General features: G+C 47.8%; 2 protein-coding genes across 10 annotated transcripts in view; one reads left to right on the forward strand and one right to left on the reverse strand.

Moving 5' to 3' along the window:
- PANK1 (pantothenate kinase 1) overlaps positions 1–16,507 on the reverse strand; it is a 105,801-nt gene extending 89,294 nt beyond the window's left edge. The window contains exons 1-3 of the mRNA XM_090056706.1: positions 16,312–16,507; positions 1,239–1,334; positions 80–193 (exon numbers count right to left, since the gene is read on the reverse strand). The gene's annotated coding sequence lies outside the window, so the exon portion shown is untranslated. The remainder of the gene's footprint in view (positions 1–79; positions 194–1,238; positions 1,335–16,311) is intronic.
- Positions 16,508–16,599: 92 nt separating this feature from the next.
- The window catches only part of KIF20B (kinesin family member 20B), a 69,153-nt gene continuing 64,386 nt past the window's right edge, over positions 16,600–21,366 (forward strand). For 4 of the 9 annotated variants that reach the window (XM_090056801.1, XM_090056805.1, XM_090056807.1 and 1 more), the window contains exons 1-5: positions 16,821–17,148; positions 17,544–17,709; positions 18,722–18,808; positions 18,913–19,032; positions 19,235–19,373. In XM_090056801.1, the coding sequence (XP_089912927.1) occupies positions 17,132–17,148; positions 17,544–17,709; positions 18,722–18,808; positions 18,913–19,032; positions 19,235–19,373 (529 nt within the window). In that variant the 5' untranslated portion in view covers positions 16,821–17,131. The other 5 variants (XM_090056802.1, XM_090056804.1, XM_090056810.1 and 2 more) reach the window with 5 other exon arrangements.

Raw genomic sequence — 21,366 nt, forward strand, 5'->3', positions numbered from 1 at the left:
CTAGCATTAGTGTATAGGCACTCGAGCCCTGTGACTGGTGCCTTTGTCGCCCCCCAGCTCTGATGCCCTTATTGCTTACCTGTGCTATACTGCTTGACATCCCATGGAATGCAGGTCCCTGATGATCTCCTTCTTCTGCCTCCCTGTCCCTGTCTGAGCTAGTTTTAAAGCTCGACATAAGAGATCAGCCAACCTGTTGGAGAAAAGACTTTTACCTTTAGCTGAGAGGTGAAGTCCGTTGCGCCCCAGGATGGAGCCAAATCAAACTTAATAGTTTAAACTAATTTTTATAAAATTCTGAAAACATGATGCAGTCCCCTGGAGTGAGGTACTTCTGTACAACAAAGGTAAATGTATCCCTGGAGAGAATGGTAATTCTTTCCCCCTGATTGCAATATGTGGGGAAATTAAGATACCAGGAAACCAGGCTGTGTAGCACACTTGGGGGGGGGGGAACCCTAATATAAACCCTAAAACCTGGTAGCAGGGAGAGAGCAAAGAACTGGAATTTGCATTCCATATATTGTTCTAATGCAGGGGTTCTCAACCATTTTTGAGGTTTTTCTCTGCAGCATGCTCCATGGCCCACCTGTGCCACAACAAGTGCCTGGCTCCCCAGCCCTACCTGCACAGCCCCAGATGCAGCAGGCAGGGCTCAGTGGTTGGGAGCCCCAGGACCTCACTCATTTGAGCACCAGGAGCGCAGAGGCTCGCCTGCCCGCCTGCAGAACTGCCCACAAGATGAAATCTGTGGGGCCGGCCCCTGCCCCCACCCCTTCCTCATGTCTCACTTTAGCTCCAGAGGGCTAAGGCAGCTCTTCCCTGTACTGAGCTAGGCAGGTGAACCCCATGAAACCTGCTTGCAGCCACCCAGGGGGCCACAGGTCCCCCTGTTGAGAACTGGTATTCTAATGGACTTGCAAAATCCCACATTTGTAAAGCTACAATAACCTCCTGAAAGTTAGCAACCTTATGCCATGGAGAGGCAATATATTTTCTATGATGGTGGTCACTTTATGCATTTCAACAGTTAATGAGTTTGTCTGTGCCTAACAAGTATGCAACATCAGATAACAGTCAGGGTTGTCAGCTTTCAGGTAGCTACTGTCATAGACAAGGCAAGACTCATGATAATGAACTAATCATGGGTGACTGGTGCCTCCCAAGTCTGAGAGGAGCACCAGCAGGGCACGACTGGGGAGGTCCCTGTCAAACATTCCCTTTCAGTGGTGGCATACCTCCTTTCCTGGTCGTTGAGTGTAGGCTACTGGTCTTTCTGCCTCTTCCACTTTCTGGGACATGACTGCTCCCAATGCCCGGCCTGACACATCAACCTGCAGGACGAAATGTATTGAGAAATCTGGCATGTGTAGCACCACCTCCTTGCAAAGAGCCCGTTTAACTTCCTTGAAGGCGCTCCTTTGTTCCTCTTCCAGTTTGATTCTGTTTCTGTTCCCCTTGATTGTATTTGTGAGAGGGGCTATGAGCTCTGTGAAGTGGGGAATGAACTGCCTATAGTAGCTGGCTAGGCCTAGAAAGGCCCGCATTTGCTTCTTCGTTTGTGGGACCATGTACCTCCTATATAGCAGTCACCTTGTCAGCCAAAGGTTTGATTTGGCCTTGCCCTACTAAGAATCCGAGTTATTTCATCTCCGCTTGCCCCAGCATACACTTCTTAGGGTGAGCTGTTAGGCCTGCCTGGACCGCCCTTAGGTGCTGGTCCCACATTTTGATGTACACCCTGATGTCATCAATGTATGCCACTGCATGTTGGTGATGGGGCGCCAGTATTCAATCAACCTCTGAAAGGTTGCTGCCACCTTGCTGAGGCCAAAGGGCATCCTACAAAACTCATACAGGCCTCATGGCAGAAGGCCACCTCTGTTTCTCTGCAAAAACTCTGCTCTGTGAGAATTTGGTTAGGATGGGCCCTGCAGAGGGTACACACCTTACCCTATCTCTTTAGATAAACTGAGCTGGATACATTCCTGAGCAAGGCGGGGGGCAGGGGGAACCTGCTTCCTCTGCCTTTGTGACTGGTGTCACATATCTGGGTGAGGGGCTTGGGCTTCCTGGTGACCTAGAGACTACCAGTCTGTCCAGCAACTAGTGATGCATTTCAAATTGTTGGCTGACAGCCAACAGGTGCTGGCTTCCACTGGACCAGGTAAATGAGGTCATAAGGCCTATATAAGTTAAGGCCTGCCCAGGAGGAGGTGCGGCAGCCATGAGAGACAGAGAGAGAGAGAGAGACAGAGCGAGCTGGACCATCTAAAACTTGCTTGCTCTCTCTCTCTCTCAAAACTCATGATCCAGGAACTACCTGCCTCCGGAGGGAATCTCCATCTGCCTCTGGATGATACTTCTGAGTAAGCTACCTGACATCTAACTAGATGTATAGCTTTCAGTAACTCAGATATGTGCTCATGGCGGGGTAGCTCAAAGGCTAACCTGCCATGCCAGTTTGCTTTATCGGATTTCTCTGATATTGCTCTACCCTGTCTGTACTCTATTCCAACCCTATACCTTGTAACCAATGAAGTTCTCCCTTGTACCTAGCATGGGAGACTTATTGGGAGTGGCTCTAGATTATGCCTTTAGGGTCCCCTTGGTTCAGCTAACTAAGGGAAACCACTACTTGTACTTCTGACTGAGAGAAGCACCCCAAGTTCTTGAAGTGAATCAAGTACCCTCAAGGGCTACTAGGCCTGTTTCCCAGAGGGCGCAGAGCCAGAATCGAGCCCATCCCTGGGTGGTGGCAGTTTTACCTCCAGGCTAGCGGGTGTGCTCCAGGAAAGGGGCTGGCCAGATGTGAGGCACCCTCGGGGAGGCACTTGGAGCCTGGAAAGTGGTCGGGCACAGTGAGGTGGGTGGCTCAACGGAGAAGCACCCCCTACTGGCCCGCCACAAGCCCCACAGAGTCCCAGAGTCCTTTCATCACTTAGGACATAAAGTTCGTACCCTGATCTGTGATGATCTCCTGGGGTAAGCCCACCCAAGAGACCCGCTTCAGTAGTTCTTTCGCCACTTAGGTCAGTAATGGGTCCCCAAGTGGAATGGCCTCTGGGTAACAGGTGGTGTAATCGATCAGCACCAACATAAACCGGTGTCCTCCCGATGACTTGGGTAGTGGACCTATGATGTCCAATGCCACCTGTAAAAATGGTTCCCCAATAGCAGGAATGGACTGCAATGGCAGCTTGTGGGGTTTCCTTGGGCTCACCTGCTGGCACTCCAGACAGGTAATGCAGAACTGTTCTATATCTTGGTAGAGATGTGGCCAAAAGAATCTTCCTGCCAACCTGGCCACCATTTTCTGTCAGCCTAGGTGCCCCCCAAGGGGGTGAGCATGGGCCAGTTGTAACAAATTCGCCCAGTACTACGTTTGGGGCACCAGGAGTTGAGTACCTGCTCCACTCCTCTCTGCCCACCCCCCCCCGATATGGTATAGCAGTCCTCTTCTCACCTCGCAATGGGGTATCTGATCATAAAGTTCCAGCTGGACCACTTGCTGGCTGTCCCTGGTGATCTCCATCTCCCAGATGGCCTGAAAGGCTGGCTTGGCCTGTTAGGCCTCCCAGAACTGGACTCCACTGGTGAGTGACTCTAGGTCCAAGAGGGTCTCTTCCTCCTCGTTCTGATCTCTCGGAGTCTTTTCCCCCCATGAGCTCCATTCTCCATGGATCCATTTTGTTTTCCAGAATCATGTAGATTTCTGGCCAGTCCCAGCTGAGGATCATTGGGTACAGTAGGTCTGCTGCTATCCCCACTGGTATCACCCTGGTGACCCCTTGTACACTTGCTTAGATTTTCCGCCTGGGGTATACAGAAGCCTGCCCATGTAAGCATAGCATTTTGATGGGGTTGGCCCTCACCTCTTCCTCACACTCTGTATCCAAAATGGTGCGGACTGCTCACCCTGCCACCACGGCCATCACTGTGGGCTTGTCTCAGCAGACTGTTTTTGCAGTAGTTCCCAGGCTGCAGCCCATCATCTCTACTGGGAAAGAATCTGGTGGTGTGGGGCGGTTGCCCTGGCTGTCCCTTCATCCATCTGCTTCGGTGGCAAAGAGTCGTGGGTTCACCGGGCATTCCCAGGTGAAGTGTCCCCTCTTTCTGCGTTGGAAACAAGTAGGTCCCACCAGCAGAGCTTGAGCGGGTATTCTGCTTTCCCGGGCCCCCCCCCGCTTCTCGCTAGGCCTAGTGTTCACTAATGGCCCGATCTTGTCCCTCTTCTCTCAGGATATCTCACTTTGGACACAGTCAAAATCCTCCACCAATTATAATGCCTCCTGTAATGTCTTGGGATGATGCCGCCGCACCCACCTCCTGAGTATTCTCTTCCATATCCACAAGGAACTGTTCCACCAGGAAGGCATCCATGAACTCCTCTTGGGATGCCCAGGCCAGTTCGATCCACCGTTCCCGAAGATTTCTTAACTTCTGGAGAAGGACCTGGGGAACCTTATCCTCTTTCTTCTTCCATGCATGCAACATCTGATAACATTCTGGGGTGATATCTAGGTGATACAGGATCTGTTCCTTTACACGGTCCTAGTCTTGAGCTGTGAGTTGGGACAGTGCCCTGTTGGTGGCCTGGGCAGGGCCCACCAACAGCACTCTGACCTTTACTGCCCATCTGGATTTGTCCAGGCCTGCGGCTGTTGCGGCTCGTTCGAAGCTTTCTAGGACACTTCGGGGTCATCTTCCGCTGACACTTTCGGGATTCTTAAATCCACCATGTTCCAACTTATCAGCTGTTGCTGCTCCAGCACTTGTTCGTTCAAGGCCATTCATCGGTTCACTTGCTGGTGGTGTCATTGCAGGATCTGCACCATGAGGTTTAGGGTCTGCTGTATAGTATCCATTCCTGCCATGGGTCCTGCCTATGCTTCCATTGTCTGACCGAGCCCCGGGATTGGTTCGTCCTTTCCAGCCAATGCACCAATTTGTCACTGGTAAGTGTTGTAAGGCTTTGGCCCCCTTTTGGTCAGTGCCTTTTCCCCTAGTGATATCAGGGTGAGACTGCAGTCTGGAGCCACCTAGATGGTTTCAAGTGCTGCCCCTAATCACCTGCCATGACTCTGATGTTGATTTGATGGGGAGGTCCCAAAGGGGTTGTGACGATGGTCTTCCTTTGTGGGGCTCCAAACCTCCCTTTTACCCCACCCTTACCACGTCCATGTTCCGGGAAGAACATGCTCCTTGTAATCTTCCCTGGGATAATCTCGTCTCATCTGCATGACCCGCCTCAATTGGTTGGGTCTTTCTAGCCACCAATCTCTCCCGAGTTGATCCCTGGTCTTCCCACCGACTTTTGGGTAACTAAAACCTGCCCCGGCCTGGGGTAATGATAACTTAGGAAATTCTTAACTAAAAGAGATGTCTGGCGTTTGCTGACGGGTGCCTGGGATTCTGGCTCCCTGGACCCTTCTGTCCCCCTGGGACAGGAGAAGGAATTTATCCATCTCTTCGCGTATTCTTCCCAGGGACCTGCTGACCAGGAGTTGATCACTTCTGATCCCACTACCTGGTGGTATTTGCCGCTTCCCTATAGGGCTCTGAGCCAGCCGCTGCCTGCTCCTCCCTCTTTGCCCAGCTGCCCGCAGGGTTTTCCCTTTGCTCATTGCCCTTCCCCTCTGCAGTACCAGAACTCTCCAGCGCAGCTATGTCTTTGTCTGGAGCTGCAGGGCAGAACTGCTTCTCCCTGCTGTGGCCCTCTGGCAACCTTCGGCTCCCAGAGCCTGGAATCTCTGTTCTCTCAGCTGGGCTTCCCCGGCTCATGCTGGTGCTTCCCACCCCACGCTCCATTCTGCTGTTGCCACACACATCTCCTGGCTGGCGTACCGCTCCTCTTCCCCAGGGCAGCTGGTTCTCTCCCCAGCTGCCTTTTGAGCAGCCTGCGCTTCCATGAGGCCTCGCCCCTGGGGTTTGCTGATCCAGAGGCTCAGGCAGCTGTGGAACTGCCGAGCCTGTGGCATTTCCCCGCAGCTGCCGCTTGTCCCAGTCCCTGCCATAATTATTGGCGCTCATCAGGCGGAGTCCCAAGACGTGGGGGGGGGGTGTTCTACTTCCCCTCTCACAGTCCCCAGTGGCCGATTTTTGCAGCAATTGGGGGGGCACCAGTGGCCGGTTGTCAAGTGTGCCGGTGGCATGGTGGTGGCAGAAGTGCCAACACTTCTGTATGCTGCACAGCAGTGTTGGAAGTGCCAGGACTTCCACTGCTGGCACTTTAGCCGCTGATATCCTGCCAGCAGAGCCAATTTCAGGGGGGCACAAGCACTCTCTGTGCCCCTCTACTAGCCAAAGCACTTGCTCTTGGGGGGACACCAGTGCTCCCTCTACATGTCACCTATGGGGATAACTCTGTAGCTTGGAAGTAAACTCTGCAAGGATTTCTGTTCTCAAGTTCTACTACTGCAGGTTTCATCACGTCTACAGGATGTCCTCTCACATCAGTATACACTTGTTCTCCAGAATTTATATCAGCAGTTCATGAACTGTACAGTCCCAGAACAGTGATCCTTGTCTGTCACCTGGATGTCTTTGTTTTTTCATAGCTCACTGTTTTCATTTAAAAGCAGGTCACACAGGTCTGTTAACTGTTGCATGATAGCAGTGTATTGGAACTGCTTCTCCTGACATAGCAATATTAACAATAACTCTTCAGTGCAGATGAGGACTTGGAATGACGTACATACTTGGTAGTAGGCAACAAGATATAGCATTAGGATATGTGAATTGTTAGACTACAGCAGATGAAGGAGGCTGACATAGGATACACGCAGCCTCCCTTACAGTTTGAAACTGTTGCTGTCACCCTCTCAGAGCATGCCAAGCTTGGGCAGCTGGTGGTAAATTCTGCTGCATATGCTTGATCTCATTTGTAGCCAATCAACCCAGGTTGTTCATTTGTCCACAAAAGCCATGATGGAAGTTGCTCCAAGCTTGATCTTTGGCACCCATGGCTCAGGCAACTTAATGTGCCTGAGGATAGAGAGGAATGTAAGAACGTGGAGGTAAGAAGGAAAAAGTGAAACAAATTGGATAGTGGATGCCAGGAAAATATAACCTAGACAGGTTACAGGGGTGGGTGGATGAGAATAAGATGGGATTCAACACCAACAAGTGCAAGGTGGTGCACCTGGGGAGGAAGAACCAGCAGCTTACATACAGGTTGGGGAACTCCCTTCTTGTCAGTGCAGAAGCAGAAAAGGATCTTGGAGTCAACACTGATGCCAAGATGAACATGGGCTGGCAGTGTGGGGATGCAGTCAGGAAGGCCAACTGTACCTTGTCATGAATCCACAGATGCATCTCTAGCAGGTCCAAGGAGGTGATCCTCCCCCTCTATGCGACACTGGTCAGGCCGCAGCTAGAGTACTACATCCAGTTCTAGGCGCCACACTTCAAGAGGGATGTGGACAAAATGGAGAGGGTCCAGAGGAGGGCCACTCGCATGGGGGGGGGCTCAGCCCCCTGATCATGCAGTGGGGGGCAGCAGGGGTTGCCCCCAATGTGGCAGGAGCTGGTGAGACACGTGTTTTTTTTTTTTGTTTGTTTGTTTGTTTTTTTTCCAAAGTCCTGGGAGCGGGGGTGGGTGGGGCAGTCATTGCTAGAGCAGGCAGGTGATGGGCTTCGGTGATTAAGAGATTTGAAGATTTGGCAGCAGCCAAATCAATTTGGGACAGTAATTCAAATCACCGAAATGAATCACAGTCCCCTGTATTGGCTGAATCCAAAGCGAATATTAGCTGCTTTGCACAGGCCTAATACATATGTAATTAGGGAAGTACAATTGCTCCCAGATCTATTAAAACACAATCAGGAAACAAGACATTTGAAAAAAGCTCTTAACAGTTGTAAAGGTTGACGACAAGGGAGACTACATATACTACAGTGTGCCCTCCTGGCCTCAAACAGCCGTTGGGGTGCTGCCTTGGCCCAAGCGGCTGGTGACGGATGTACTGATGCTTTGTGTGGCCCCTGAGGTAGGTCAAACTCGCCTGCCACAACTTCGAATGTATTACCTGTGGGGAGGGGGGGTGAGCCGCTGGAGGTCCCTCAGTGGTGGATACTCCACTTGACAGTTGTCTGTGGGGCTCCACCTCCCCTCCACCCCAGCCTCATGCCAACCTCCCAGCAGGACACCAGGTCTTGAGGCTGCCTTTCCTTCGGTGTAGATGTGCCCTTGATCTCAATGCTTCCCTCAGGTTTTGTGTCCTGGGCATTTTATGCCTGCGGTGGCCCACAGGCCTATTAGTTCCCTAGACCAGGTCTCTACCCCTCTTGGACAACCAAAGAAGGGGGAAACATAAAAAAAGTAACATTAAACAAAAAAAGGGAGGAAGCTGCAATTCCAGCGTTCCTCAGCCTCACTCACTTCCCCGTGCTGGGGTCCTTTCAAGGTTGAGACTCAATTCATGAGGCATGCATGCCTCATCACCACCTCTCCCTCAAAAGGGGGAAAAGGAAAAAAAAATGCATGAAACAAAATAAGGGACTGGGTACCCTATTGGGCTGTTCCACAGGCCATACTGTCAGGATTTGATGGGGTCTCCTTGTCACCCTTCCTTGGGAGTTTCATCACCTCCACCATCACCAGCCTGTCTTCTGTATCTGGTACCTGGGCGTGTTTTTTAGGGAGATGACCTGTCGTCTCCCTTGAGCCTGCTATGGCCACTTCTTCTGGGCTGTCGCTCCCTTCACGCCACTGAATGCAGCGGCAATGCCGCTCTCCCTTGGCATTGCCTGCAGTGTCCTGCCCCTGATGTCTCTCAGTTCTCAGGGCTTGAGTTCACTGTCGTCCGAGCAGAGAGACCCTGCAGTCTCTGTTGCTGCTCCCTGCCTGGATCTTCCCTCACCATACAGGCACTGGCCGCTGCCGGTGTGTAGAGCCTCCATCAGCTCTCCTGCTCCTGCTGCTCCTCCTGCAGTGATCCTTTTTATTTTCACTGGTTGGTGATTGCCCGTGATGTCATCGGCCGGCTTCAGCTGGATAAAGGCACGGGCTTGTAACCCACGTGGGCTCTACTCTTCGTTCCTGCAGTGTCGGTGTCCCATTGCAGGTGAGTAGTTTTTTCTTTCTTGTTTTTCTACATGTCCCCTGTCCCTGGAGCCCCCAGGGTGCAGCTCGGGGCTCTTATCTGAATTCTTCCAGGACATACAGAAAAATATAAAAATAAAATTAAAAGGAGAAGAAAGATTAAAAATAGAAATTAGCAAGCTTTGAAAAATACTCCTGAGGACTGTGTACATTCTCTTCTCTCAGGGTTTCTCCTGAGAGAATATCCACAGTCTTTTTGGATTCTGTCTTCAGGACTACTTCAAAGATAAGGAACATAATTTTCAAGGAGATTGGGAAGCTTTGAAAGGCATTTCTCAATCAAAAAAGTCTTACGTAAAAGGGGGAAAGGAATCTCACATGCTCTGGTGATTCGGAAAAAGAAGAAAATAAGATTTTCACAGCAAATAAATTTTTATGATTTTGGCAGCAGAGCATTCGATTTGAAGTGTTTTTGACATCCAAGGAAGTTTTCTATCAAGGTAGCTATAAAGTTTATTTACATATATGGAATTTCCTCACCTCCCAGTCCAGAGCAGGGTTGTTATGGGAACACTGACTATGAATACGCCTTGTTTTAACTTGCTGTCTTTGGGTATAGATATTTGTACTCTGAGACACCAGTATATTTGTTACCAAACTTATTTCTTAATTATTAACTTATTAATGTTCCAGTGCTATTATTAAAGTTCCCAACTTATGGTCATTAATTTATTATTTATAATTTATTATAATAACTTATAATTTATTAAAATTAATCTTTCTATATTTATAATTAATTTGGATTTTTATATTTTACTCTATATATTTAAATTTTATAATCCATTTATATTTATGTTTATGATAAATTATTAATTTATATTAATTATAAATTATAATTCATTATGATTAGTAATACTTTATAATATATTTGTTTTTATTATTAATTTATTAATGTTCCAGTTGTCTTAAACCAACATCTCAAGACCTATGGCATAAGTGAGAGGCTGTGCCAGCATTTCCCATTATATATAATAATTTCACAAGTTGCTCAAACAACGATGAAATTTTGCTTGGGGCATAATCATGCTAAGCTAATACATTATGAGCAGTAATTTTCTTCAAGAGGTAACTAGATCATTCTTGGCAAGAGTTTTCTTTTCTCAAAAATCCTCCTCCCATAGCTTTTCTCTTTTAGAGGAAGAGTTCTGAATTCTTCCCACCCTCTACCATGGCTCTGTCTACCATGTCTTGACAGGCAAAAAAAAAATGTGACTTGAATCATATTGATTTAACTAATGAACTCTCATTAGGATGCAGGCTTACACATTTTTCATGCATGTTAAGAGGGATTTTTCCAACCCATATAACAAGTAAAATAAGAGAACTTAGCTTGTCTTACAAAGTGATCTTCAGCCATACTGATCCTAAAAGCTCTTAGAAGATATTAGCAATGCAATTTAACCTTTATTTTATTGTATTGAAAAGACACACCTACATTTTATAGACACACCTTTTCACAAATGCAGGCACTACTCTGATCCAGTAAATATAAGGAGCAAAGGTAATTATGGAATTTCTTACCTTAGGTGGTGCGCTTTTCTTAAATAAAATACAGAAGTCTCACTTTGTTTTTGATAGATATTGACTATTTTCAAGTTATTTTTCCTTTTATCAAAATTTGAGGCATGCAGTGTACAATAGTACACTTTTAATGCTTAGAGAGCTGCGACCTACTTACAAATATGTATGTACATTTTATAATTGTGTGTGTCTGTGTATAGAATCATAGAAAATCATATACATAGTGACTAATTTTTGTTTTATTATATTTAATGCAAAACCTAACACCAGATCTTTTTCTAGAATATCTAGTTCAGCATTTCCCAAACTTTTGATACTTGAGGCACACATGTGTGAGCCTCCTCAAGGAATGGAGGGCCCGACAAGGCTGGCTTGTGCAGAAGGAGGAGGCTGCAGAGGAACTGGGACCCTCCCCCCTGCCCAGAATTAGGAAGATCCACACCCGATAGGTAAGTACAACTAGGGAGAGATCTGGATGCCAATCAACGCTGAGAACTGAAGGAGATGATGGAGACATTCCAGGATGTCTTCCAAGAAACCCTAGGACTAGTGCGGGGAATCGAGCACGAGATCAGGATGCTGCCAGGTGCACTAGTCAGGGAAAAATAGAGGCCTATACCACAGCATCTGCAGCAGGTGGTATGACAGGTGACAGAAAAGATGCAGAAGCAGGGAATCATCAGGCCGTCCTGAAGCCCATGGCGCAGTCCAATCGTACTGGTGGTCACACCTGGTGAGTCACTTTGCCTTTGCATTGACTTTCGAAAGTTAAATGCACTAGTGACCTTCAAGGCACTTCCTATGCCCCATATTGCCCACCTCGTCAAAAGAATTGGAGAGGCAAAGTATATATCCACCATCAAAAGGGTACTGGCAAATCCCAGTGAGAGCTGCGGATTGTGCCAAAACCGCTTTTGGAACTCCTTGGGGCCTGTTCGAATTCGTACATATGCCCTTCTGGCTAAATGGAGAGGCAGCTACCTTTCAAAAGCTTACGGATGCCCTGCTGGCACCACACGTGGAATGCGTAGCAGTTAACATTGATGACATAATCATCTTCACCACAGATTGGCCCCGGCATCTTGATGCCCTGACAGCGGTCTTGGGAGCGCTTCAAGCGGCTGGGATGACCACCAATCCCCAAAATGCACAGAAACCAAGTACTTAGATTTCATGTAGGACGGGGGACTATCTGACCCCTGGCAGACAAGGTGGAGGCAATACGTTGGTTTCAGGAACCACACAACCGTCGGCAACTCCGTTCCTTTTTGGGGCTCATCAACTATTATTGAAGGTTCATACTACACTTTGTGGAACTTGCAGCACCCCTCACGGATGCTCTCAGAGAATGGGCGTCAGGGACACTAAAATGGACGTCCGAGATGAAAAGAAGCTTCAAAGATCTGAAGGAAGCCATGTGTCGCGAGGTGGTGGTACATACTCCTGACTTCCTTCCTTCTATTTTACAGATGGATGCATCCAGCAGTGCCCTGGGGGCTGTCCTATTGCAGAGATGGGAGGGAGAAGAATGCCTGGTTGCCTTCGCAAGCCGTAAACTCAGCCAAGCCAAGACCAGGTATGCCACAATAGAGAGGAAGTACCTAGCTATACACTGGGCAATTAGTATTTTAAATATTATTTGATGGGCCAGGAGATCCTGGTGGTGACAAACCATGCTCCACTGTAGTGGTTAACCAAAAAACAAAGTGAAAATACATGCATTACCCACAGGGCATTCGCTCTTCAACCATTCAAATTCACAATAATGCACCGCCCTGGCAAGGATAACCTCGTGGCTGATTTCCTCTCGAGGTATCAGGACGGAGAAGCCAACCGAGGAGGCACGTCTAGCACATGAGGGAATATCAGGCTATACAGAAGGCTTTAAAAGATGTCAAGATGCCACAAGGCAGCTTAAGGGGGGAGGTCTGTGGCAGCAAGAAGCCCGTGCAGGCTCTAAGGGGGCTGGGGGAAACCCTGAGAACACCCGCAGGGAACAAGCAGGCCCCCCACACCCCAGGAAACTTACCTCTGGGAGCGCGGCCAGAGCTATCACTGCGTGAGCTGGCACAATGCAGGCTCTCTTAAACAGCTGCTACCATGGTGGGGGAGTGGTGGGATAATTGGCAGCTGTGGACGCCACTGTGGGATTTGTAAAAACCCTGCTGGAAGCTGGCAGTGGGGGAAAGAGATGGAGCAAGCCAGCAGGGAGCCTGCCAAGCAGGCGGTGACTTGAGAGGCTACCTGAAGCACTGGAGCTGGCGCTGCATCCACCCCAGGAGCAAAGGGGAGCAGTGTCCTGCACTGGGCTGGGGAAAATCAGTCCCCATCTACTGGCAATCAAAAGTTTTTAGAGGGGTGTCCCTCTCAAAGGGAGAAGGACACCAGACAATGGGAGCCCAGCCCTTTGGCACCAGGGACTGGGGCTCCAGCTGCCATAACAGGCAATTGACTGGTGCCGAAGCTGATGCCTGACCCCTTGGAAAAGGCGCTTACAGGGAATGGCAGAACAACAAAATCCGACTTCCAAGCAGTTAGCGGGTGGACGGGGTGTAGGGGAGGTGGAACCCCAAGGAACATTGCATCACAAATGTGAGTACCCCCGTCACCGGGACATCCCGAAAGAAGAACTCCACTGAACCCCTCCTTTTTTCCGTTAACTCTCCTGCCACGACTTGTTGAGGGGCACTCTGGTAAAGGGGGATGGTGTGGTACTCACCATGCCTGCTAGAGATGCCACACTTAGATCCACCTGAGTGTGGAACTATCCCACCACCAATCCCACCAAAACACCCGTGGACCCTTGTTCCTGTGAAACTGCCCCCAGTCCTTCCACCCTGTGGCAGGACACCTTTGATGCCTTGCCACGTTAAAGGCAGAAAACAGGTAGCAGCCAGGTGCCTGATGAGTGCAGTCATTTTGGCCCAGTGCTGTAAGCTGGGCTGCAGTTTGCTGCAGGAAGGAAGAAGGTAACATCAGGCTGACAGCCTACTCTGGGAATATCAGGAGATAAGGGCAGGGGCTATTGGTTGGAGGTAACCCATTGTGCTGGGTAAGATGTAAAACTGCACCCTGCTGGGGAAAGGTGGTCTGGTGGGGCTCCTGGTGGTGTGGGAAACCCCCAGGAAATGCCAGGCCACTTACCCTGACTCACCTTTCACCAGGGAGGTGCCTTATAACCCCAGCCCCACATTCCTGGTAGTGTTCTAATGAGCAGGGCTCGCTAAGGAGCCCTGAGGCAAAGCTCAGGCTGGAGGAGGGACCTGGGGCTGTGCCCAGCCAGCAGGATAAAACCTGGTGGTGTGAGTGAAACCCAGAGAGAGAGATGGGTGATGACTAGAGTGGGCAAGTGAGTAGAGGCCCCATGAATATGCGAGCGTGGAGGTCCAGTGTGGGGATAGTGGCCTGGCAAGGGGCCAGAAGCAAAGTAGGCCAGCAGTTGTAGAATTGCTTAGTCAATGCTCAGGTGAGGGTAGCGGGAGATACCCAACAGGCTGTGCTGGGGCTGACTACAGCATGGAGAGACAAGCCTGAAGCCAGGTGCGGCCAGGTGGTATGAGTGTCTCCCTGAGAGAGAGGTCAGTATGAAAGAGGCTGGGTGAGAGTTGGCAGAGTGAATGGGACCCCAGTGAGAGAGGGGTGGTGTGCAAGTGGCCCTTCAGGGCTGTAGAGTAGAGCTAGAACTGTGTGCCCAGTTTACGCTTAGGCTGGAGAGGTAATGCACACAGAGCAACATCTGTGAGGCATGGGACCCATGGAGGGGAGGTCAGAGTGGGTATTAAACCCCTTTTCAGCCAGTAATGGGTAGCTTCCTGCCTTAGTAACAACTTTCACATTTTTTCATCAAGGTGTGGTAGATGAGTGAAGCGGGCGGTTACCCCAGGAACAGGGCATCCAGCAGAGATCCAACAAGGATGCCACCCTGCTACACACCTCTAATCCCACCCCGATAGTACAGGTAGCTGGGGATGCTCCCTCCACATCTTGCCCCTGCAGACTCCCCTGCACCCTTGCACTTACTGCCCTCCTCTGGCACTCCCAGCCTCCAGGGATTCCTGTGGCAGGGAGGTCTCCAGGCCTGTCTCATGAAGCCCCCAGCCTGGAAAAACTGCAGGTTGGTGCAATTGGGTGTTAGCCCAGTAATGCCCAAGGTGGCAGGAGCACAAGGAATGGCCAGGGCTCAGCCTGGAAAAACTGCAGTTCAGCATGGGAGCATGAAGAACAGTTGGGGCTCAGGACAGCAAGTGTCAGGATGCAGGGGCATCTGCAGGGGTAGTAGACACACAGATGCAGGTGGGGGCAGCAGCCCTAGCCCCTGATTGTGCATGTAGCAGGATTGGGGGTGGTTTTGTGGGGTTGGGGATGCCAGGTCCATGGTGGTGGTTAGTGGCATCAGGGGGATAGGTCCACCTAGGTGTAGACTTGTTTCACTAAGTGGAAGAAAAAGGGGCCCTACATCATCGCTGCTGGTCTACTTTAGGAACTCTGTCCAACATGTCATAAAATTTGCTTAAATAGTCACTAGGATAACTCCTCAATTTGTTCTTATTAGTTCTTATTTGTACACGGTCAATTCAGTCTGCATGCATCCATAGTAAGTTACAAACACTCAATTTACTATCAATATGGTTATTTTGAACCCATTTATTTTTAAGTCTGTACTTTTTGGTCCCTTGCATTTTGAACCAATGAGGCTGTACTGTATCATGTATAAAACTCAACAAACCAGGCAAAAAAACAAACAAACAAGGTGTTATTTCTGAACATCTTGATAGTTATTTCCATACCTAAGTTACTGTTTTCAGTTAGTTAAAAACAGTCTGTAGTGCTGTGAAATAAGAGTCGTATTACCAGAAGCAGTGAACACACAGCAGAATGGCAGAAAAGCTGGTTTGATTATTGGAACATCAAGACGGTTAAAAAGGAGAAAAGGTCACAACAGCCTGTGAAATGAGGAGTTCAAAAGGAATCCAGGAGATTGTAATGAAATCATGCAACTTCTTCACTGCTGCCTGCCTAGAAATGCTGCTGCCACCACCAGTTGGCTTTAAAATTTGCATGGAGCAGGATCAAAGTGGGGCATGACGGCACCATGGCACCCCCTGGATCGGGCCCTGCACACACCTACGATTGACCTGTGAACGTCTGTGCACAGCTCAGTGCTGTAATCCTGCAGACGCAGTTCTGGAGCCTTTCGCAGTAGCAGTAGGCCAGCTGCTCTCTCTGCTTCCCAGCAGCTCTGCATCAGCTGCAGCGTGGATGTGTCTGGGATAGCTTGGATAGCGCTGATCCCAATTCCCGCTTCAAGGAGGGGGCTGGACTAGATCAGCATTTCCCTGCCCGTGGGTTGTGACCCAAAAGTGGGTTGCAAGAACATATGAAAGGGTTGTGAACAAACTTTAAAAATGGGTTCTCCTTTAAAAGAGCAAAATCTGAGAGACGGTGGCTTTTGCCTTGCAGGCTGGTAGTCCCAGCCACACGCTGGGAGGGCTGGGGGTAGTGGGCCAGGGGTGACGGGCACTGGGACGGGACTGGCCAGCAGTGTTTACAAATGGATGCTGGTACAAAGAAAACTGGAAGCGACTGCACTGCATGACCTGTGGAGGCGCCTTCCAGCCCTTCTCTGTGCGCCTGAGGGAGCACTTGCAGAGCAGGCACCGAGCAGACAAAGAGGGTGGACATACCTGGTGGGGGTAAAGATGCGGCCCCCGGAGGCTGGGTCCTGCTGGGCACCGCCACCCACAGAGGGCTCATTCAGGTCCTGCAGCAGGACACCCCCGCCGCCAGCTCCCAGCGGGCCCAGAGAGCAGCCGCCAAGGCCAGGGCGCCCCCAGCTGGTCCCCCCCCGGCTCCCCCCTGCGGGGCAGTCAAGCAGCAGCAGGCGGTGCGGGGACTAGCCCGCCTCATAGCTGAAACTACACTTCCCAGCATGCCCGACTCTACCCAGAATCCCACTCGCTGGGACGATTCCCCGCGGGCTCTCGTTTCCCATGATGCTGCGCAGCACCGCGCGTTCTCATTGGGTGTATTTGAAAAAGTGCCGCGACCTAGCCTGCAGCGGTTCCCTCGGGCCGTGGCGGCTCGCGCGGGTGAGTGGATGGGTCAGATCCGACTCGCGTGGTGGTGGTGACGTGCCGCTCTGGGCTTGCCTGGCGGAGCTCCGGGTCCTCGGCGGTAGATAGACGCGCTGCGCTGCCGGCCCGTCATGGCTGCGGCTGTCCCGCCCGGAGAGCGATGGGCCAAGCTTCGGCGGCTGCTGCCCTTCCGCGGCGGGCAGGGGGAGGCAGCGGAGCTTCGTGTGGACCGAAAGTCTCCGTGCAAATGTTTCGGGCAGCGGTTCTCCGCCTCCTTAGGCTCGAGGCGCCTTGCGGGCTCTTGGGTTTCACTTGTTCAGTTACTGAAAAATACTAGAGTAATTCTGTGGCAAAGCACTCGGAAAGACCCTACCTAGCAGGCCAAGGCTCTGGATTTGTATTTGCACCCTTTGGGCTTATTTTGTGAATCATGTTTGCACACTTCAGGTTGTAGCAATTACCATTTAACAACCATAATTACAATAGGTTAAAGGGTGCACGCATGCACCCCCCCCCTTAAATTGCATATATGTATATCCCTAATTTGGGGGCATGTGTTACGTGAGAAAATACAGTAATATTAAAGGTCACAGAATGTGTCTGATAAAGATCTATGATTGTTGGCATCCTTTTGCTTCAGCCTTTCAGGTTGGAGATGCTTTAATTAATATTTGCTACAACTTCCTAGCTCTTCTTGGATAATAGTAACTCTTGTTCCAGCATGCTTTATGTATTGGACACTTCTGTACTTACATGCATTGTGTGAATTTTTTAATTTGCACTATGTTTGTTGTTTGGTTATTTTTGGTTATGCTGTGATACTTAAATAATTGGCTTTTTAGTTTTTGCAGAATGGAACCAGTTCTGGATACAGAAACAATTTTTAGACCATCCTATATTGCCAGCGTTGAGTTGCCTTTGAGAACTGGCCCAGTAAGTGTTGAAGATATCAAAACAAACCTCTCTGATGAATTTTCCTTGGCTGCTTCAAGCTTGAATATAAGTCAGGTGAGAATAAGATAGTACATTGTTCACCTCAAACTTTTAAAATGAGCTTGCATTGCAATGTCTCACTGCGGTACTTTAATTACTTCTATTATTTTAAAGAATAATGTATACATAGTTCTGCTTAAACATGGAATGGGAGTACTAAAGTTGGTGCTGTTGCATCTCTGCCTTGCTAGGCCTGTCACACTTTGCGATTGCTTCAAGTATATACACTTGAAAGGACTACCACATGTCAGTGCAGGCAGGGAAATACAGAAGTGTTGAGCCATAAGAAATGCACATGCATCCTATCTGCATACACATATCTTGTACCATTCTAATATTATAAAAGCCTAAGTCTGTCTGTCTGTCTGTAACACTTTATTTACACTCTGATTAGCTGACAAAAACAGCCAATCAGAGTGCTCCAAGTGTGGGAGAGCACTGCCATAATTCCAAAGCCGAGCTGAGGCCAGCAGCACTGGCCCTGGCTCCTCCACCCTGCTCCCTGCAAGAGGCAGAACAGTGGCAGCATGGGGTGTTAGGTGATGGCACTCCATCACCTCTTCCTCCCCCCGCCACCCTCTCCGGTCATTTTTGACGGATAGTTGGCTGGTATGTTGTAATAGAAGGACAACGCTAACAGCATCTTCCTTACACCATAGTTTAATTACCAACCAGAAGCTGATAAGTATAACCAGTATTCTGTAGAAAATGTTGGCAAAAATCTGCTGTTTTCATCTTGCTCAGCCCCTCTTAAGTTAAAAATGATTCCCTAGCTGAGAGGATAGCATTCAGGTGTACTGATGGTTCTTATTTTTGCTTCTTGTAGTACTTTTTAAAATCAATTTCTGCTGAGACTGAAAGACATGTAACTTAGTTGAGTGAACAATAATAGATAATATAAGGGACAGTAAAACCTGAAATAATTGACCTTACTTACCAGCACAATAAAATAATGTTGCCTTATTAAACTAAGAATTTAAGTAAGTTGACTAACTTTCAAGATAATGGTTATATCTTTTCTTTTAAGCCAAACAGCTTTGAGTGCAAGGAACATGTACAAGTTTACCTTCGAATTAGGCCTTTCACATCTTCAGAAAAAGAACAAGAATTTCAGGTATGTCTTCTGTTTTAATATTAAAAAGCAAGCATTTAAACTTTAGAGTACTACGTTTAAAATGCAAATGTACCATCACTATCATTTTCTTTTCCTTTTCATAGGAATGTGTTTCTATTCAAGACTCAACTAGTGTTATATTGAAAGCTCCGAAGAACTCCATGGCCTGTCGACTGAGTGAAAAAAACATGGGGCAGATGTTGCAGAAATTCATGTTTTCGCATGTAAGCAGACAATTAGTTCACCCTGTTAAAGCCTCTTTAAACGAGCAGTTACATTTGCTTAATCTCAAGCTCATTAGTACGTTGTCCTTTTCAAAATAAGAAGTATACATTATTTATCTGATTTAAAAATTCTTAGCAGTACTCTTACCCCCAATGATTGTTCAAATTTGAAGATGTTGAGTGACCTCTTGCTACTGCTTAGGTGTTTGGGCCTGAAACAACCCAGGAAGAGTTCTTTGAAGGCACAATGAAACAACCAGTACAAGACTTCTTGGAAGGACACAGTCGTCTTATTTTCACTTATGGTGTAACAAATGCTGGAAAAACTTACACATTCCACGGTATGAGCAATTTCTTGAAGAGCAAAATTAAAAAATATCTATTTTATCAGATTCTTATTTAACCTTCAATTATCTAATTGTTTTGGAATAACTTTTTCTCTGGGGCGGGGGGAGGAATGTGTGCCTGCATTCATTAGTAAATTCTAGCTAATCTGCATGGACCTTTGGCTGAAATCCTGTTACCTCTGTTCCTGAAATGTGATTCTATTCAATTGTGCTAGTGTCCCTGAAAGCAAAACATTAATGTGTCAACTCTTTCACGTGCCTTCATCTTGGCCTTAACAATAAGTTGCAAAAAAAACCCCGGGAGTTTCCACCTACATTTTACACTAATGGTTTTTCAAGGATTGGATGAGGTGGAGTAAAATAGAATTTAGACCTTCAATACAATCCACTGATATGGGTGTCAATATCAAAATAGGAATTATGTATACCTTTAATAAAGAGAGAATGAATGGTGTATGCCATTCTCGACATGGAAAAAAGGTGACAACTAATACTTTTATAATATTAGCTTCTTCCTAAGAAAATGGAGAAGCTCCAACTTGGAAGTCACCGAAAGCAAATATTAGCTTCAGAATTGATTTAATCATAATAGTAATCAGGCAAGTTTTAAAAATGTACCCACTTTCAAATATTTAAGTCTTGAACAGTATTGTCACTACTGTGCTTAATATTCTCTGGCAGTCTTATGTCTCCTAAAGCTGTATTTTTTGTATTAGTAATGCTCAATATCACTGCAGACCAGAAGATGTCATCCTTCCTTTATTTGGTTCCAAACTCTCCTTTTTATTTCCACAAAGAAAAGGAAGATATCTTAAGAATATGTGAACTCAATCATGCTTCACCATTAGCAAAACAATCATTTTGGATGTTTTTTCAGAGTGTTTGTTATCCAAAAATGTTACAAAATACAGCACAAAGTCCGGTATAGTTCTATATTAAATTATTTACAGGAAAAAACAATTAATATATTAGCTTACACATAGTGAGTTATATTGGGTTATTTCCTGAAGAACTAATGATGGACTGTTATTAAAAACCATTGATAACTCTTTCAGAGGGTCATTCAGTCTTGGAGTGGAAGGAGAGTTTGTATGTTGAGAATCTTTCTTGTATTTAGATGTTTGACACCTTAATTTAGAAATTCTCATTTGCTGTTAGCTTTTAAATTTTGTTGGTTTGGGGGGTTTTAAAGGATTTTTTTTACTTTGGGATTATATCTTGTGTATTTTATCTGTTGTGTTGAAACTGAAAAGCTGTGAAATCACACTAAAGCTCTGGATTTGGAGCAGTTGGGTATGTGGAACTGAGTCTGCCTCTTTCCCTACCATTTTTTAAAAATAAGTCTTCAACTTTTTCCCTACTAACCTTTTTCAGAGAAAGGTTAGAAACATCTTTTTACAAAGCACTTTGCATTTGACTCTGCTTCCCATATAGCAGCTTCACAACTTCCTTTAATTTTTATTGATATTTAGTGAGGGTCTCATCAAAGTAGACCCAGTTATTTTGAAGGGAGGTACAGATAAAACACTTGTGTGAGGGTTGATTTTCAGAATTGGCCAGATCGGATGTCAAGTTAACGATACACCTATTTGTAAAGCCCCTCCTCTCCCCCAGGAGTAGTTCCAACATAGCCTCTTACATTTTTGAGCCCAGTGTCAAAAAAACAAACAAACCCCACACTAGAAAAAAGCAGGTTGGCACAAATGGTGGCAGTGTGCACCACCTGAAACTGGAGGCTAGCTGACCAGAGCCATACTTCAGCTGCCTGTTTGTCTTCCTTCTGCCAGATTGCTGCTGGAGCCACAGGAGGTCCTCAGGTAAGGCTGCTAGGGCCAGCCCAGGTGCTGTCACCAGCCTCCCCTACCCCACCTGGGGCAACTTACCATGCCCAAGAGCACATGTGCCTGGGTGTTCCCCGGGGACAAGAAGCAGTGGCACAACTATGTGCTGCTGCTGTTTGTCCTTGCGGAAACGCATGCACGCACTT

This window comes from Crocodylus siamensis, chromosome 7 (genome assembly GCF_052110815.1).
Source record: "Crocodylus siamensis isolate JL-2025a chromosome 7, ASM5211081v1, whole genome shotgun sequence".
Taxonomy (NCBI): domain Eukaryota; kingdom Metazoa; phylum Chordata; order Crocodylia; family Crocodylidae; genus Crocodylus; species Crocodylus siamensis.